Below are 16,726 nucleotides of genomic sequence, written 5' to 3'. Positions count from 1 at the left end.
CATGTAAAATAGAAATTTTAGTCTTTATTCTACCCCAGTTTTTTATTAAACTTAGATATACCAATCCCACTGTTGCGAACTATTTAACAAGTAAATCACAAATATTACGATTAATTATATACATATTTGTAAATAACAAAATAAAGATATTTTACATATAATTTTTTTAAATCTTTAACTTAAGTTTAAGAGATATATATATATATGTATATATATATATATATATATATAATATATATATATATATATACGTATATTATGTATATATATATATATATATATACATAATATACGTATATTTGTGTGTTGATAATTATGACAATGAATTAAATCCAAAAATGTATTTTCTTATATAAATTAAATTATCCATTTTTTCAATTTTATAAAGTCTTAATTATCGTCACATATATGTCTTATATTACTCATTATTTATTAAGAAAATTAAAAAAATATTTACAACTTTTGATTACAACTCAGCTATCAGTGTCACGATAAGTGCTGTATCCAAATGGACTTAACAATATCGGTATATGATAATGACCAATTGGATTTTTTACATCAAAAACAATTTCTATAAATGGATATATAGTCTCTATTTTTCTAAAAGTGAAATATTTGTCAATATCAAAATGTATCTTATATCTACCAGTAGTAAAATTGACTTTCGCTTTTTCTAACAAATTTGCACATCTACCATCGGTACTCGTATTGCTGCAAACATATAATTTTATTTTTAATAAACTTATATCCAATTATTATCTCTATGTTATTTTAATAATCCAAAACTTGTGGATAAAAAATATTTTATATAAATAATACCTCTCGGTTAAAAATGTCCATCTGCCATCCAAAAGTTTATAGAGACTAACTTGTAATCCTACAACAGGAACACCTTTACTGGTATCAATTACATAAGTAGAAACGCGTGGCTTCTTTGTTGCAAGTTGAACAGGTTTCAAAATAACATGCTATTAAAAAAAGAATTTATATAAATTAGCTTAAATGTATTAAGATATTAAAAATGAAATAATTGATCTCACATACGTTTTTTGGAAGTGATTGACTGGTGCTAGCTATAACCGACTGTTCTTGTGTTTCTTTGTCTATTTGTAATGACTTGTTAGCTTGCTTATTGGCACTAATTGATGTCTTTTCTGTCATAATTAATGATGGTAACTTGCCCTTTAATTTACTGAGTATGTATTGAGTACCGGGTTGAAAAGGACCACCTGTTAAAGTTACTTTTTTACCACCTGATGTTACAGTAATTGTTTTATTTTGCGTCGGTGCTATTGGAAGGGTATTTACTGGCTGTAATACCCCTATTGTAGTAGGTGTTCCAGCAACTGAAGAATTTATTTGATAAGTCGTCGTACCCAATAATGGCAAGGGACATGTCATTACTAGTCCTGAATCTGTTTGAGACTTTGTATCTTCTTGCTAAAATATAAATGAATAAGAAAGAGCCAACAAAATATAATCAATTAAATTTATTATATTATTACTGTAAATACCGATAGTTTAAGTCCTGCTCTCTTATCATGTTTAATTTTACGCAGAATAGATCTATTATTCTCAAGTTCCTCTGTCCTTTTTTTATTATTATCTACAGTTTTAGTAAAATTTGAAATTTCTGGAATTTCAACGTTTTGATCTTCAGATTCTACTATCATTTCCATTTGAATATTTTCTTGATCATCAACTTCATCTAAATATTCACCATGTACATGAGCCATTGCTTCTGCTAAAGTATCCCTACTATTTTCCTGAAAATCCTCCTACCAACAATCTTTATATGTAGTCATATTATTTTTTTAAACATATTTTAATGATATAATAACTCAAATAATTAGATTCTAAATTTCTACTCACCACGTATTCTAATTTAACTTTTTTGTTCATATGCTTAATATCTTCCTCATCAGAGGGTATATGTACATGTTCATCTTCTTCGACATCTGCATATTCTACTTCTTCCTCTTCTTCTTGCTTTTCTTGTACTTCATTTAATTCTACATCATCATCTACATCATCTAATCTTTCAACAATATATTCATTGTCATCTTCATTTTCTTCAGTTTCTACTTGTGTACTTTCAAGAGTCTAAAAATATAATATAAAATATATAATATAATATCTTTCCTATATATATATGAGTATTTAAAAATATCTAACAAATCTATACCTCAACAACATTGCTTTCTTCAACTTTCATATCAACCATAGTACCACATTTGTTATTTTCTATATTTTTGTGTTTTTCCACAAGATGCGACAAAGCTGCTCGTTGATGTTTCATAGTACATGTGTGTTTTAAAAGAGATAGTCGATGAGCATGAAGATTTTTGTGACAATATAGGCAAAAAGCACGTGTAGGTTGATTTGATACTGACGTCAACCATCCTGTAATAAAACAGATTGTAATTGATATGTTATTCACGTTTACCTATTCCTTGTATTTTTAATCAGAACCAATGATTTAAACAATTACACAACAATGTTATAAAGTAACTAATAAGAATACTAAAGAAACATTCTTTTATTTATATTAATAAATTTACGTTATATTTTAGTAGACGATCTTCATTCTTTAGAGAAAAAGAAAAACAAAACAAATAATTATAATAATAACTGTGAAGCATTATAATGATTAGATTCAAAACATAACGGAAATAGCCTTAAAGAAATTATTTACTACTGGAGGAATCAACAAACAACTAGAAGAAACCGTTTTATCTCTATAATTACACAGGCCTCAGACTATTGGTTAGATTAAATACCTATTCGAGAAAGCAAGGAAAATTTTGCAATTGTATCTCTAAAAATAATCAGAGCTACTTTCGTAAACGGACAAAAATGTTTTTATTCAATTGCACTTATTCCTCAACAATAATTATTCTTTCGTGAACTGATCGATATAATCACGAAATTAACCAAAAATGTTAAACAAGATAATTAACCCTATTAAAAGAACTTCTTCAAATTTAAATAAGTACCTTTAAAATCCGGCATCTGTTCCCAATCTTTGCGATATCGTTGTGTATAAACGCGAGTTTTGGCATGACTAATTTTTCCTGTTGGCGTTAATCGTGGTGCTGTATCAAGCATATTAGCGCGTATTGTGGCCTTAATAGCTAACATAGTTGCAGACTCTTTATCTCCCATTCTGTAAAAAATGTAATCGCCGCTATAATTCAAAATTCTTACGAATCAAGAAACATTCAAAATTGTAACACAAAATCACTAAATAGTTTTTTCGTTAACAATATGGTGACGAGGGGATAGAAGAGATACGAACAAGACGTTTATATCGCCTAGCCTAGCTAACTAAAGAATCCCTAGCAAATGGCCGATTTCGCTTTCATCAATGCCTTACTACTTCTTCTCCTTTCCCACTTTTCCCCTTGGTATAGTTTCTCCCACCCAAATTTCAAACCAACGCCATTTCGTGAAACGACATCAAGCAATAATGTAATAACCAATAGGAAACTAACATCACCGGTTAGGACAGTAACGTATACACTCTATGTCATATCTATCATATGTTTCATGAAAAATATATATATATGTAAATATATATATGATTTCTTTGGTGATAATAATAATTTGTAAAAATATCATCTTCTCTTATATATATATATTCAATTGTAATTTTTGCTAGTAACTTAATAGATTGTAGCTATATTATATTTAATAACTACCTAAGTAAATTTTATGTAATAATTTCAATTATTAATTTCTATGAATATATATCTAATTTCTTTTTATCCATACCACTATATGATATTATTCTTCTTAACAATAGTAATATTGCGTTATTAATTGGTTCTTAAAATTAAAGATATATGACATAATAAATAATAAGCTCATTAATTATATTTTTGTATAAGGTTAAGTTTAGTAATTAAAATTAAATCTACCGTTAATGTTTTTTGGTAACAAAAATAAAAAATATTTATTACTCGTGATATAGACACTTTCTGTAGACAGCACTGAGAACACAGGATATTTCGTAATCAGTATTATCTGAGTCGATATGCGCGCGCATTTTAGCATTACTAATATATCAATCAAAATTAAATTAATTTCTTTTATATTATAAATAATACAAAAAATAATTTCATATACTTCATAAAAACTAATATTTGATTCTAAAAGGATAGATATTATGATTTAGTAATTTAAAAATTTATGTTTTAAAAAAAATAGTTCTTAAAATGAATGATTACAAAGCCGTTTCACAAGCGCCATCTACAAACCCTCTAGTAAATGTACATAGTAGTAATCAGTGGTATTTTCTTTGGGGACAATTGAGAATATTTCTTCAATATTTGTTATTGTATGTCTTCAAATAGATACTTTACATTTGCTAGAAATAAATGTAATTACCTAAAAAATATCTATGAGTTTATTTTTTCAATTTATGAGTCCATACTCATTTTAAATTATCTTAATCTTATAATATTATATTTCTAAATGCTAATATATAATATAAGAGAATTTTTATTATATTACTTTATATATATTATCTAGCCATTATACCTAGCTAATTTTAATTATTTTGCATCACGCACAAAATTATGTTTTTGGGTGTAATACTTTAGCCAATATTGTTTCAGTTTAATCAACGATTACAAGTTAAAAACTATGTATGAAAAAACTAGTAGATCTAAAAATAGAATATTGATATAATAACTATTTTTTAAATACTTATTTATTTTAAGTATACCGATTATTTAGTTAACATAAAATTTGAGGAAAAAAGAAAAAAAGGAAAATAAAATTACAATACTAGACTATAAATACATTCTTATATAAAATAGTATAATCGTTTAGAGATGAATTTAAATCTATATTTGAATTCGTCTACATAGATTAAAGGTTTTAATTGTAATACACATTTGAATTAAATATGTTCATAGTTATTCTAAATTATGGCCACGAAGGTGGTTCTCCAGGTGCAAGTTCCCTTCCGTATAAAGCAGATTTATCTCTGAATTTAGTTAATCTTAAATTGTCATAATGGTCTAAAATACTTCCAAATATAAATCCGCTTATAGGAATCACTACTGGATAATATACACTGACCAGATATTTCAAAGTTATCATCTTGATTAGTTTACTTCTTAACTATTTTGTTGCTGCTCAAGTAACTGTTGATTTTTCCACCAACGAGTACGCTTTTGATCGTAATATATAGAAGTCAATGTAATTAGTGGTATTGATACTATCAAACAATATCTCTTGATATAATACCCGAGCAATTTAGTTGCACCCATCAAACTGTAAAAATACAAAATATATGATTAGATTATTGAAAATAAATTATTAACCATGACATTGTGATCAATAATTATATATAGAAATAGATAATTTAACAAAGTTACATAACACATTATTATATGCTTCAAACAACAATTATTGTTTAAAATGAATAATTATATAAACATTTTATATATAATAAATTGTTACGAAATATTCTATATATTGTGTATAAAAAAACAAACAGTATTACAATTATAATATATAATTTAACCTCAATATGGGAATGTGAATAGATATTAAAACAAAAAGCAAAACAATATTAATAACGAAAATGGGCTACTTAATAATAATTAATATTCTAATTTAATGTTATAATATTGATCTGTTGGAATTATTTACTTTCCATCAATAGTTGTAAAAATAAATTAACTAGCACTTCGAAAAGAGCGTACTGTACGGATCAGTAAAGAACTAATTGTACAGCAGTAGTGTAATATAGCAAAGATTATTTCAGTTGTGTACTTATATGTATTTTTTTCATATATTCGAAAAAAGTGTTTATAAATTAATCTTAAATTTACTCTAAACATTATTATTTATACAATAAAATGAGACTGTTAATTGTAATGTTAAATGAAATGTCGTACAGTAAAGATTTTTGACGAAGGCGAATTTCTAACGTTATAAATGTTTACTTTTATATATATATTAATCGAAAGATTAATCTCTTCTTCGGTTTTTTAAAATTATAAATTATAAATTATTATTATTTTCACATATAAATCTATTTTTTTTTATAAAAAGAAAAAGACGATAGAAGTTTACAATTCTACTGACTACTCTCCTATTTGAAAACAGATTTTAAAAGTCATATTGACCAATCCTAAGTAAAAATGTTCATAGATATTTTATAATTCGTATTTTTATTGTATCCAAGTTATTTACTCGAAATTTGAATGATTTGTTTCTATGTTTGTTAATATTATTATAAATAATCTATATTAATATCGAAGTTATTAGTAATTATCAATTCATATATATGGAAGTATACATTTTCGACTGTTATAACCTTAGGCGAATGAATAAATATTATTATTATTATTTACANCTGTATTAAATTATTAAATAAATAAAAAAAAAAATGGCGCAACAAACATATATTTCTTGCATAAAAATTAATGGTGTTCCTATTCTTCCACCGATGGTAAATATATTATTATTATTATTAATGTGAATTTTAATTAATTTAGAATATACAATTTATTATTTATTATATAAAATTTTTAAATATACATTTTTTGTTACCTTTTCAATTTTTAGATAACTGAAGATGTTAGAAAAGAAGTAAAATATTATAAATATTTAGCAATTCAAGTAGAAAAAAGATTAAAAGCTTTGTACAATAGAAAATTTAGTGAAGAAAGTCAATCCATAGAAAATAATACAGAAGTACAGGAAATTGATCAGAAATTTCATTTTGGTAATGAAAATATAACTCCTAATGCAGAGCCTAATATCGATGGAGATCAATTATCTACAAAAAATACATATGATATTACAACAAATGAAAATGTAGATATATATGTTCACAAACAAAGTAGTCATTCAGAATTAGTACAAGAAATATCTTCCAATCAAAATAGTGAAACTAATTTCACAGAAGGGCAGTCATTTAGTCCAACATCAACCGTTGTAAGCATTGATTCAATAGAAAGTCTTATTGATACAACTAAATCAAATGTCGAACAAAAAATGTTAGATAATTGGAAACCTGAAGTGCCTAAAACATTAAATATTGTCCCTATTACATTGAATGATTCAAATTCATATCAAAAAGAAGAATTTTCAGTGATAAATGAAACAAATACTATTAAGCGAACACCAAAATTAGTGCGTCAGGATTCTTATATTTTGGACACTCCAAGTCCTATGTTGCTTGCACATATGCAAATAGAATTAAATAATATCAATGATATTCCTACTGCAGAATATATCCCTACACCTGCAAAAAGTAGTGTGCGACGAAAAGAATGGAATATTGCACATACAAAAACTGACTGGATAAGTGAATTGAAAAATAATGAATTTAATGCCATGGATACTCAGCAGACATTGAAAAATTCAAAGTGTAAAAGAAAGAGTTTATCTAGCAAAAGTAATTATAATTTATATAAGACTGAAAGTGAACAAACAATATTGGAACCACAAACTCGCATGTATCAAACTACAGGATCTGTAGATAGTATTCAAATGATGCTTGAGAAAGAAAATATTTACAAGCCTGACATAAAAAATAATAATAATAAAAAGAAATATAGTATAAGCAATAATGACAAAGAAAATCATAGGCCACAAGAATGGAAGGAAAGTAAAAACATTTCAATGCTAAATACGACTAACAAACTAGGAGGCTCACTAGGAAATCTGCATGATATTGAAACACAAATGCACAAGATTAATGAGTCACAAATATTAAAGACATATGGACAAAATGAAAGTTTTGAGGAAGAAAACACAAATAATGATAAGATAAATGAGTCAATAGGAAAATCTAAGTCTCCCAATATATCTGAGAAATTATTGACTATCTTGAAAGAAATAGAAGAAGTACATAAAAGACAGATGTCTGAATTAGTCATTCGGCAACAACAAGAGCAATCTTCATTGCAGAAAGAATTTGAAAAGCAACAATTACTTTTATTAGCAGAAATAAAGAAATCTTTTCCTGAAATTTCTTCGTTAATAGATGACAAATATTTGTCATCTACTACGTTGGATCAAGCTGAGTCAAGAAATAATTCTATTTCTAAAGACATTCCCATAAATAAAACGAAACAAGATAAAGATTTAAAAGAACTGTCTGTCGTTCCAAAAGACGATGTATTATTGTCACCAAACAAACGTACGTTAAGTCCTATATGTCCAGTGAATTATATTTATTCCAAAAATGATTTTAATGATACCAAACAACATTTAAAATGTTATGAATTCATTCAATCATCGCAGAGAGAATCCAACGAAATTTCAACGCACGAATACAATTGTACATTGATTAAAAATAAAGAAATACAAGAAAATACGAATAAGAATGAAATGCGTGATTATAATACAAGCGTAATAAATGAGAATAAAAAGTCTACAATTAGTCGTCGATTATTTCCATTAGACTGTAAAACCGTACATGTTCCCATCATTGACAGTTCTATGTACGCAGAGAAACACGTAAGATGTAAAAAGAAAGAATGTTCTTTGTCAAATTGATATATTTTATCTAATAAAAATATCCTTGAATAATTAAAAAAAGCTATATTACAGATACAAGCTGCATCTATTATCAATGCATATACACGGGGGTATTTAGTACGCAGGTTATTTAAAACAAATCGTGTGATCACTTTAAAAAATACATACAAAGAAGCATTGAAATGTATGCTTAAACTACATGTTGATGCACCTCTTGATTTATCAGAACTGCATTTTTTACGTCGTTTACAATTACAGGTAACATTTGTTTTACATTTACAGTGATAAGAATCCTTGTGAATGCTTGTTGCTAGTTAATTGACATATATTTAGATAATTATTACTTTTCAAAGTGAAAAATAATATATAGAATTTACTTCTAATAATTCGTTGAAATATAGTATCTATATTACAATTCTATAAGGGTACTGTTATAGTATTAACAGTACTGAATATTTAAGATTTGCATGTATTTCTTTGGTAGATCCATATATTTACAAAATTCTTATTTTTAAAAGTGTGATGCAGCATCCATGAATATAGTGGAATTATTTTCTCAAAGTCCTGCATACAAAATGAAAATTATAGCGCATGATCGTGAAATTAAACGGTGTCGCACTGAACGTCCAACTTCAGCACGATCATACTCATTTGCTACCCAGAGGACCCTAGCAAGGAAAAAGCTCAAAGAGTATGATTTTGTATTATATAGCACTTTCCATATTCTTATCTCCTAGAAAAGCATACATAGATTTTCTTTAAATATCATTATAGAACGTTATTTATTCATATTTTTCCAATAAACTTTTATTAGTAGATAATTCAATTATTTTAGAATATTTTTAAATTAAATGTTATACTATTATCTACTTTGTAAAAGAACTTTTGTTTATATTATTTAAATCATAAAATAGCATGAATTACAAAATAACTTAGAAGAATTATTGATAGGATATTATATATGTATATAGTCCTATGAATATATAATATGTACAATATACTATACTTATATATTATTATATTTATATATTATTACTATATTATACTGTATGTATACTATTGTGTGTGTGTATTATATAATAAAATAATATTTTTATTTTTTATTAATGCTCTTCTAGGATGAAAGATTACAAATCACCAATTATAACTCAATTACATTCATCTAGAGTTAGATGCCAAACTTGGACTTCTGAAATTTCGCAGCATCTTATATCGCCAAATACGCGTAAGTTATTTGTTTTATTGTTTCATGAATCATAAATAATAAATAATAAGTTGATATAAATAAAATATAATATATATGTTATAGATCACACTATTAAAAGAAGTACTAGTGCAGGAACAGTTAGGAAACCATGGAGATGAAATAAGATCACCGTGCCTTTAAATGTTACTTCCAGATATTCTTTGTACAAATCATAATCTTGTAAATATTATTTTGCCTGGGGTGCCTATATTTTTAATAAATTTATTTCATATGACTTTTCATATATTCAATATTTTCATTTTTATTATGTATATTTCTTTAATAAGATAAAACACATAAGTTAAAAATACTCTTATATATATATATATATGTGTTATATTTTATATTTTATATTTTATATTTTATATTTCATTTATACAATAAACAAAATTTTTAGTATTATAAAAATATCTAATAAATAATAATTAACAAAGAAAAAAGAGAGAGTTAAGTTTATAAATGCGTTATGCGATTAATAAATGCATTGTGAATATATATGTACATAATTAATCAGATATGATCTACACATAAGTTTATCATATATATCCGCGCATTTAATGCATAACAAATAATCTTAAAAAGAAACAGTGATTCATGCAACAAGATACAATTCCAGTTGCAAGAAGAGAGCGTAATAAGTATAATACTTTGACTAATTTTAGTTCGTTAAAGGGTCAATTCAAATGACCTAAAAAGTCTTCGCGGTTAAATGAATTTACTCGTTTATGTCAGTCACAAAATAAACGAAGAGCTCGATAACCTTTTTTTATCAATGCAATGAAAAGATATTATAAATAATGTGCTCACACAATTGTTTATAATTCTTTTTATTATTTAAAAATAAAAACAAGCAATATATATTATACATTTATTCTATTAATTAACATAATACTTTTGAACGTATCTTGATAAATAATATATNTTATATAAAAATAAAATAAGAATCTTTTTCTTTACTAAATGAAATTGACTTGATTTAATCAAATTTTATGTCGTATTATTTAATTTTTATATAAATATAAATATAATAAATTAAATGAATAATAAATATAAATATATTATCCGGATAATTTGAAAATTAAAATCGATAATCGATATTAGTAACATATCGATTTACAGTAGGGCCAGTTTTCATACGGCGGGAAAAATGTAATAATATGAAATAAATAATAAGAGGGGAAAAAAAGAATATATAAGAAAATAAAATAGAGGGAATAAGATGAAATGTTATTTTCATGTACATCAATGAATATCTATGATTGGTAACGGTAGAAAATATTTATAAGTATACGATTTAAATAAATGATTATTAAGATTTTATAATAGATAAATATATTAACAGTAATAATTATAACCAAAGAAAAGTATGACTAGTAGAATAATAAAAATGATAATTCGTAAACAAAAAAATACATTTGTCTCTTTAGTTACTCATCACGAGTATTATCAGTAAGTGTAAACGAGTCTTATGTATATCTATGTATTACGTATTTGCGTATATGCATGTATCATATCCGTAATATTATCGTAAAAATAATATTTAGAGAAAAGAAGAGGGGAATGAAGAGAGAAAAAGAGGAGGAAAAGAAAATAATTCTTTAAGTTAAAATAATGTGGAATTAGTCGATCTATGAGAAAAATATGATAAAGAAAATATGTATTTATACTTTATATTAATATTTATTTATATATATATATATACGTAGAATGAAATAAATAGAAAAAATTATTTTTTTCAAAGGAAATTGTTAATACACAAGGAAGAAATTTTTTTAAATAAAGATTGATGAAGAATGTGAGTGTGAGAGAAAAGAAATTTTACGAGGTTCATACGAACAATAGACTTTTAATGGACAAATGCAGTGCCAAATAGTGATAATATACCTTTTGTATGTGGGGTTGGTGTATACACGTACAGAAGAAGATCAACAGGCAACTAGTACTTCCAATACTAATGGATTTACAGACATTTTTTCGGGACTTTCGGAACAATGTTTTTATCGACTACCATCCGATTGTCCTGATCCAAAAATTAATTGTCCATGCAAGAGAATAAGTTTACCGCACAATTATGAAAGCGATGCTGTATTTTGTTGTAATATAGATAGTCAAAATTCCTTAAATGATAGTCTTTCTTGCGTTGGTGAGCATAACTTATCTTTTTTGTTAACTTTTAATTCTATAAATATATATTTAAGACAATCTATGTCTTATTGAATTTATATGAATCAATTAGATATAAGAATTGATTGTCGCCAGGATTTCCATCAAATGTATCTTATGTTCATATTCGTAATGCTACCTTGGACATAATTGATGTTAGTGAAATAAGATGGAGAAGATTAAAATCATTTGCCATAACCGATGGAAGAATTAATCGTGTCAAGAATCAATTCCTTAAGGTGACACCAATATCATGTTTGAATCTTTCTAACAATGCTCTTGTCGAAGTTGACAATAATTCATTTAATAGATTAGTAGAGCTTACTACTTTGGATCTATCATGTAATAATTTAACGCATCTACCAGGATTGAATATAATAAATGGTAGAGAATTTTGGCTCGATATTTCTGGTAAATGCGTATTTTTATCTCACTATCATTTATTTTATGTTATTTTATATTATTATTTTAATGCATATGTTTAATAATTACAAAATAGAAAATAATTTTACCGTCTATAGGAACAAATACTCTCTGGTGTCATGACATTTATCCATATGTCAATAAAAAAGATAAAGCAATTAATTTTAATAGAGAAAATGAAACAGTATGTTCTGCAAGTAAAACATGGCATTGGTTTAATGCTACAGAACAAGTACCACTGCAACAAGTGCGTTATCTTAGTTTGGTATGTATTATTGTGATCATGAATCTTTGAATTAATCATTACAATTTCTCATTGCCTCTATGAATTATTATAAAAAAAATATATAATATTTATTTCTAATATGGGTCACATAAAAATTATTTCATATTTAGTTGCAGACAGAATGTCCGAAAGGTACATCCTGGCGATGTCAATGTAAATTTAGGAGATTAGATATAGTTGAAGGAAAGCCACCTACATTAGCAGTAAACGTGGATTGCAGTGGTATACAATTAACGGAATTACCAAAAAAATTACCACGTAACACTATAGCATTAAATGTTTCTTACAACTATGTATGTATATTTAATATTTTTCCATATTTATTACTAAACCAAAAATTGGTACTTCTTATTTTATTCTTTTTAATAGATCACAGTATTAGATGATCTGAGCACCAATCCATGTTATGAAGATATACGTGAATTTTATGCTGACTATAATAACATATCATCTATCAATAAATTAGAAGGCTCTAAATTTTTAGACAATTATGCTCTTCTTAGTTTAAGATATAATAAAATTAAATCGGTAATAATAATTTCCTAATTATATTTATAATGAATGAAAATTTTGCACTATCTGCAACTATGCAACATTTTATTTTTTCAGCTTCCAACTTATATTTTAAGTCTGAATTTATATGATAAAAGTTTTAGTTCTCGGTTGGTTAAACTGGGTGGAAATGAATTACATTGTGATTGTAATACTGCTAAATATTTAAAGGTAAGGAAAAGATTATAAGGAAAAATATTAATCTTAATATATTTTACTATTATAATTTGATATTTGTAAATATAATCTAGGTGTGGTTGCAAACGCGTGTATTAGACTCAGATGAAGTTCTATGTGAAAATGTAAAAGAAAAAGTGATCGAATTAGAGCCATCTAAGATGTGTGTCTATCCTGGAGATTGGACTGATTATATTTATTACATAATTGCTACTGAAGTAATATTATTGATAAGTCTGATAGCTAAAGTGTCCTATGATTATTGGGTATTTAAAACTGCTGGTTACCTGCCATGGCCAGCCAATAAGATGCCAAAGTTGCCTTGTGATTGGTTATGTGAAACATGACAGAATATCATACTAATAATCATAAATATGTGCTATTTTTTTATTTCAGAATATTTCAAAAATTATTTTTTATATTGATTATAAAGATGTATATATAATCAATATCAAATCTAACTTCCATGACATATTATAATAAAGTACTATTAACATTATCTCGGTGTTCATAGTCAGTGCGTATTTTTTGCAGCTTTTTCATTGTTCACAATTTTTTTCTTTCCTTCCTTTTCCTTAATATTCACAACTTTTTTCTTGCTTCCTGTTTTTTTAATATTCACAATTTTTTTCTTACTTCCTGTTTTTTTAATATTCATAACTTTTTTCTTGCTTCCTGTTTTTTTAATATTTAAAACTATTTTTTTCTTTTCAGTTTTATTATTGTTTGTAAGCTTTTTCACCATGTCATATCGTTTATGTTTCGGTCCTGTCAATATAGTTTCTCTTTTAGGAGCTGTTTGTTCAAGTTTTCGCCTTTCCTTTTTGCTATGTTTTTTCATAGCCAGCATATATTCTGGAACATCACAACCTGATGCACGCATAGTTGCTGCAATACTAATTGAAAAAAAGATATAAGTAATAATTTATTATTGCAAAGTTACAAATCAAAATATTATTTCTATATCATGTTCTTTTAACTAACCTTCTTAAATTTGTTGTATCCTGTTTAGTAAAAAACGTAATTGCTTTTCCTTTATGACCTGCTCGACCAGTTCTACCTATATATGTTAATATATATATTAGTAGTTTTATATTAGTACACATTTAATTATTGTTTATTTGCCAAGTAATTTTTACAATTACAATACGAACCTATTCTGTGAATGTATGAAATAACAGTCGGCGGAAAATCATAATTAATAACAAGATTTACACCTTTGAAGTCAATACCTCTACCCATTATTTCTGTACATATTAACACCCATATTTTCCCTTCTCTGAAGCAACGTACTACATTATCTCGCTAAAATAAATATATTTTTATATACAGTATATTAAAAATAATAATATTCCTGTTTTATTTTAAACATACGTTTTTTTATAACATTACCTGCGCCTGAGTTCGATCGGCATGAATAACATCAACATTTATGCCATCATAAATAAGTTCACTAAACAGTTCTTGAGCTCTTTCTTTGCTTTGCACAAATACTAATACTGGTGGGGCAATACCCTTAAGTATAATATTTCTAATTGCTAAAAGTTTTCCTCTTTCACTACCAACGAATAATAATTCTTGTTCTATAAGATCTACAGCAGAATTTCTAAAAAGAAAAACAAAAAGATAAAAATTACAAATAATTTATAAAAAAAAGAAATATATACCTTAAACCAACAGTAACAGTAACAAGACTTTTAAGGTTCTTGCGACACCACTTTGTTACTGTAGGTGTAGTTGTTGCGCTAAACATTGCACGATGTAAGTTAGGATTTGTACATGCTGTAGAAATTTCTTCTAATTGATCTCTGAAGCCTCGCATACCGTCTTCAAAAAGTTTATCGGCTTCGTCTACTATTAACCATTCTACACTAAAAATATTATTTTTATTAATTATTCACTATATAAAAGATAAAGTAAACATTATTTTTGTGTATCTTACTTTGCTAGAGATATGGCAGGTGGTTCCTGTTGTAATAAAAATACTAATCTTTTCGGTGTAGTAATTAATATATCTGCAATCAAAGTTATAAATATACATAAGTAAAATATATGCAAACGCAATAAAAAAGTAAGAAAGAGAGAAACAAAGTTAAAAGATAATAAATTACTAAATTAATGAAATAAGATTAATACCAAATTTTTGTGAACTTTTAGGACCATATTTAGAAAGCGCCTGATTAATTTTACTGATAATATGTACTCTAAAGCCATAATTTTCACTAAACCTTAAACATTCTCTGTATGTTTGTTTAGATAATTCCCTAGTAGGACTTAGAATTATAGCTCGGAAGCCCTTTTTTTGTGGACGATTCAAATGATGGATGATTGGTAATAAAAAAGCTGCAGTTTTTCCTGATCCTGTTGGAGCACGAGCTAATAATTGCCTGTTCTGATTACCAGAGATGAACAAATATTATTTATTACTAAACATGTTTTGTTAAAGATTTTGTAATTATTTCATAATATTAAAATATAACAAAATATATACCTGTAATAAAACAGGTATTGCCTGCATTTGAATAGGCGTTGGTTCTTCATACCCACATTGTTTCATATTGTCTAACAATTTTTGAGACACTTGATATTCTGTTAATAATTCATCAAATGTACCTATAGCTTTAGGTACACGGGAACCCGTTACCGATATATGATGCTGGTTACGAAATTGATTTATCTAAAAACAAAAATAAGTTATCGTATAGTTCATATGGATATGCAAGCAAAGAACACACAACAGAATACAGTTATATAAAGACCATTTCTTTTACTCTAAATTTCATACCTGTTCACGTTCTAAATTAAATTTTTTAGCTTCTGTCATAGAGCTTTTATTTTTTTTAGCTTTTATTTTACTTCCATCTACAGGAACGGATATTCCTTCAATTAATGTTAAAGTGTCGATTTGCTTTTCTTCTTCATCTTCATTATATTTTCTTTTAAGAGATGTTTTGGTACAAGTATTAACAGGCTCAGTTGTTTCTACTTCGATGGTTTTAGGTATATTTTCAGTTTTTTTATTAATTAACTGTTGGAAATATATACACATGTTACTAATTTTTAGAAAAATAATTTCATTTTTTAACCTCTTATATGATTTTTTAAAATACTATTTATCAAAATATTATTACCTTGAATTTTTCAGCATCCGATTGAAAGCGTCGTACGTTGAATTTTGATCCAACAGCAAGTTTTTTAAAAATATCATATGCATCCATTTTTACAATAAATTATTATTAAAAAGATCACGTGTATGTAGTAATAAACAACCTAATTGCTACTGAGATCAAAATAATTCATAAGCTTAAAGACAGAGGACGTTAAACGACGGAAGGCGCCCTCTACCTCTTTGTAGAAAAGTATCGATAAAA

At 26.1% G+C, this 16,726-nt stretch overlaps 4 protein-coding genes and 1 long non-coding RNA gene across 9 annotated transcripts; 2 read left to right on the top strand and 3 right to left on the bottom strand.

Moving 5' to 3' along the window:
- Window positions 1-413: 413 nt before the first annotated feature.
- LOC106785148 lies at window positions 414-3,998 on the bottom strand. 2 transcript variants are annotated; one of them, XM_014745348.1, is made up of 8 exons: window positions 3,963-3,998; window positions 2,997-3,166; window positions 2,186-2,403; window positions 1,873-2,103; window positions 1,515-1,778; window positions 1,045-1,440; window positions 820-968; window positions 414-711 (listed from the first exon to the last, which is right to left on the bottom strand). In XM_014745348.1, the coding sequence occupies exons 2-8, from the start codon at window positions 3,163-3,165 to the stop codon at window positions 474-476; spliced, it is 1,665 nt and encodes a 554-aa protein (XP_014600834.1). In that variant the 5' UTR covers window position 3,166; window positions 3,963-3,998; the 3' UTR covers window positions 414-473. The 2 variants fall into 2 exon arrangements, with proteins under 2 accessions (XP_014600834.1, XP_014600833.1); XM_014745347.1 differs by lacking the exon at window positions 3,963-3,998 and adding an exon at window positions 3,299-3,397.
- An 829-nt stretch (window positions 3,999-4,827) lies between these two features.
- Window positions 4,828-5,915, bottom strand: LOC106785076. Its single transcript, XR_001381488.1, has 2 exons — window positions 5,665-5,915; window positions 4,828-5,283 (listed from the first exon to the last, which is right to left on the bottom strand). It is a non-coding gene; the product is annotated as an uncharacterized LOC106785076 (long non-coding RNA).
- A 464-nt stretch (window positions 5,916-6,379) lies between these two features.
- LOC106785070 (myb-like protein P) lies at window positions 6,380-9,988 on the top strand. Of its 4 annotated transcripts, XM_014745219.1 has the most exons (6): window positions 6,380-6,469; window positions 6,586-8,487; window positions 8,581-8,766; window positions 9,027-9,199; window positions 9,627-9,733; window positions 9,818-9,988. In XM_014745219.1, the coding sequence occupies exons 1-6, from the start codon at window positions 6,407-6,409 to the stop codon at window positions 9,871-9,873; spliced, it is 2,487 nt and encodes an 828-aa protein (XP_014600705.1). In that variant the 5' UTR covers window positions 6,380-6,406; the 3' UTR covers window positions 9,874-9,988. The 4 variants fall into 4 exon arrangements, 1 of the variants encoding a protein (XP_014600705.1); XR_001381485.1 differs by lacking the exon at window positions 9,027-9,199 and having other exon boundaries at window positions 9,818-9,980; XR_001381486.1 differs by lacking the exon at window positions 9,027-9,199 and having other exon boundaries at window positions 6,586-8,494; window positions 9,818-9,980.
- Window positions 9,989-11,232: 1,244 nt separating this feature from the next.
- LOC106785072 (protein halfway) lies at window positions 11,233-13,795 on the top strand. Its single transcript, XM_014745221.1, has 8 exons — window positions 11,233-11,411; window positions 11,496-11,897; window positions 12,014-12,328; window positions 12,439-12,605; window positions 12,737-12,919; window positions 12,996-13,154; window positions 13,236-13,349; window positions 13,430-13,795. The coding sequence occupies exons 2-8, from the start codon at window positions 11,612-11,614 to the stop codon at window positions 13,700-13,702; spliced, it is 1,497 nt and encodes a 498-aa protein (XP_014600707.1). The 5' UTR covers window positions 11,233-11,411; window positions 11,496-11,611; the 3' UTR covers window positions 13,703-13,795.
- Window positions 13,729-16,675, bottom strand: LOC106785071 (probable ATP-dependent RNA helicase DDX52). Its single transcript, XM_014745220.1, has 10 exons — window positions 16,487-16,675; window positions 16,141-16,383; window positions 15,847-16,032; window positions 15,492-15,747; window positions 15,298-15,370; window positions 15,023-15,226; window positions 14,748-14,961; window positions 14,510-14,660; window positions 14,340-14,415; window positions 13,729-14,251 (listed from the first exon to the last, which is right to left on the bottom strand). Exons 1-10 carry the CDS (start codon window positions 16,571-16,573, stop codon window positions 13,870-13,872), a joined length of 1,872 nt encoding a protein of 623 aa, XP_014600706.1. The 5' UTR covers window positions 16,574-16,675; the 3' UTR covers window positions 13,729-13,869.
- Window positions 16,676-16,726: the final 51 nt, after the last annotated feature.

Source organism: Polistes canadensis, unplaced genomic scaffold, assembly GCF_001313835.1.
Source record: "Polistes canadensis isolate GaletaPanama2010 unplaced genomic scaffold, ASM131383v1 scaffold_45, whole genome shotgun sequence".
Lineage (NCBI taxonomy): Eukaryota > Metazoa > Arthropoda > Insecta > Hymenoptera > Vespidae > Polistes > Polistes canadensis.
Note: the sequence above shows the minus strand (reverse complement) of the source record. Positions and strands in the feature narration are given on the sequence as shown.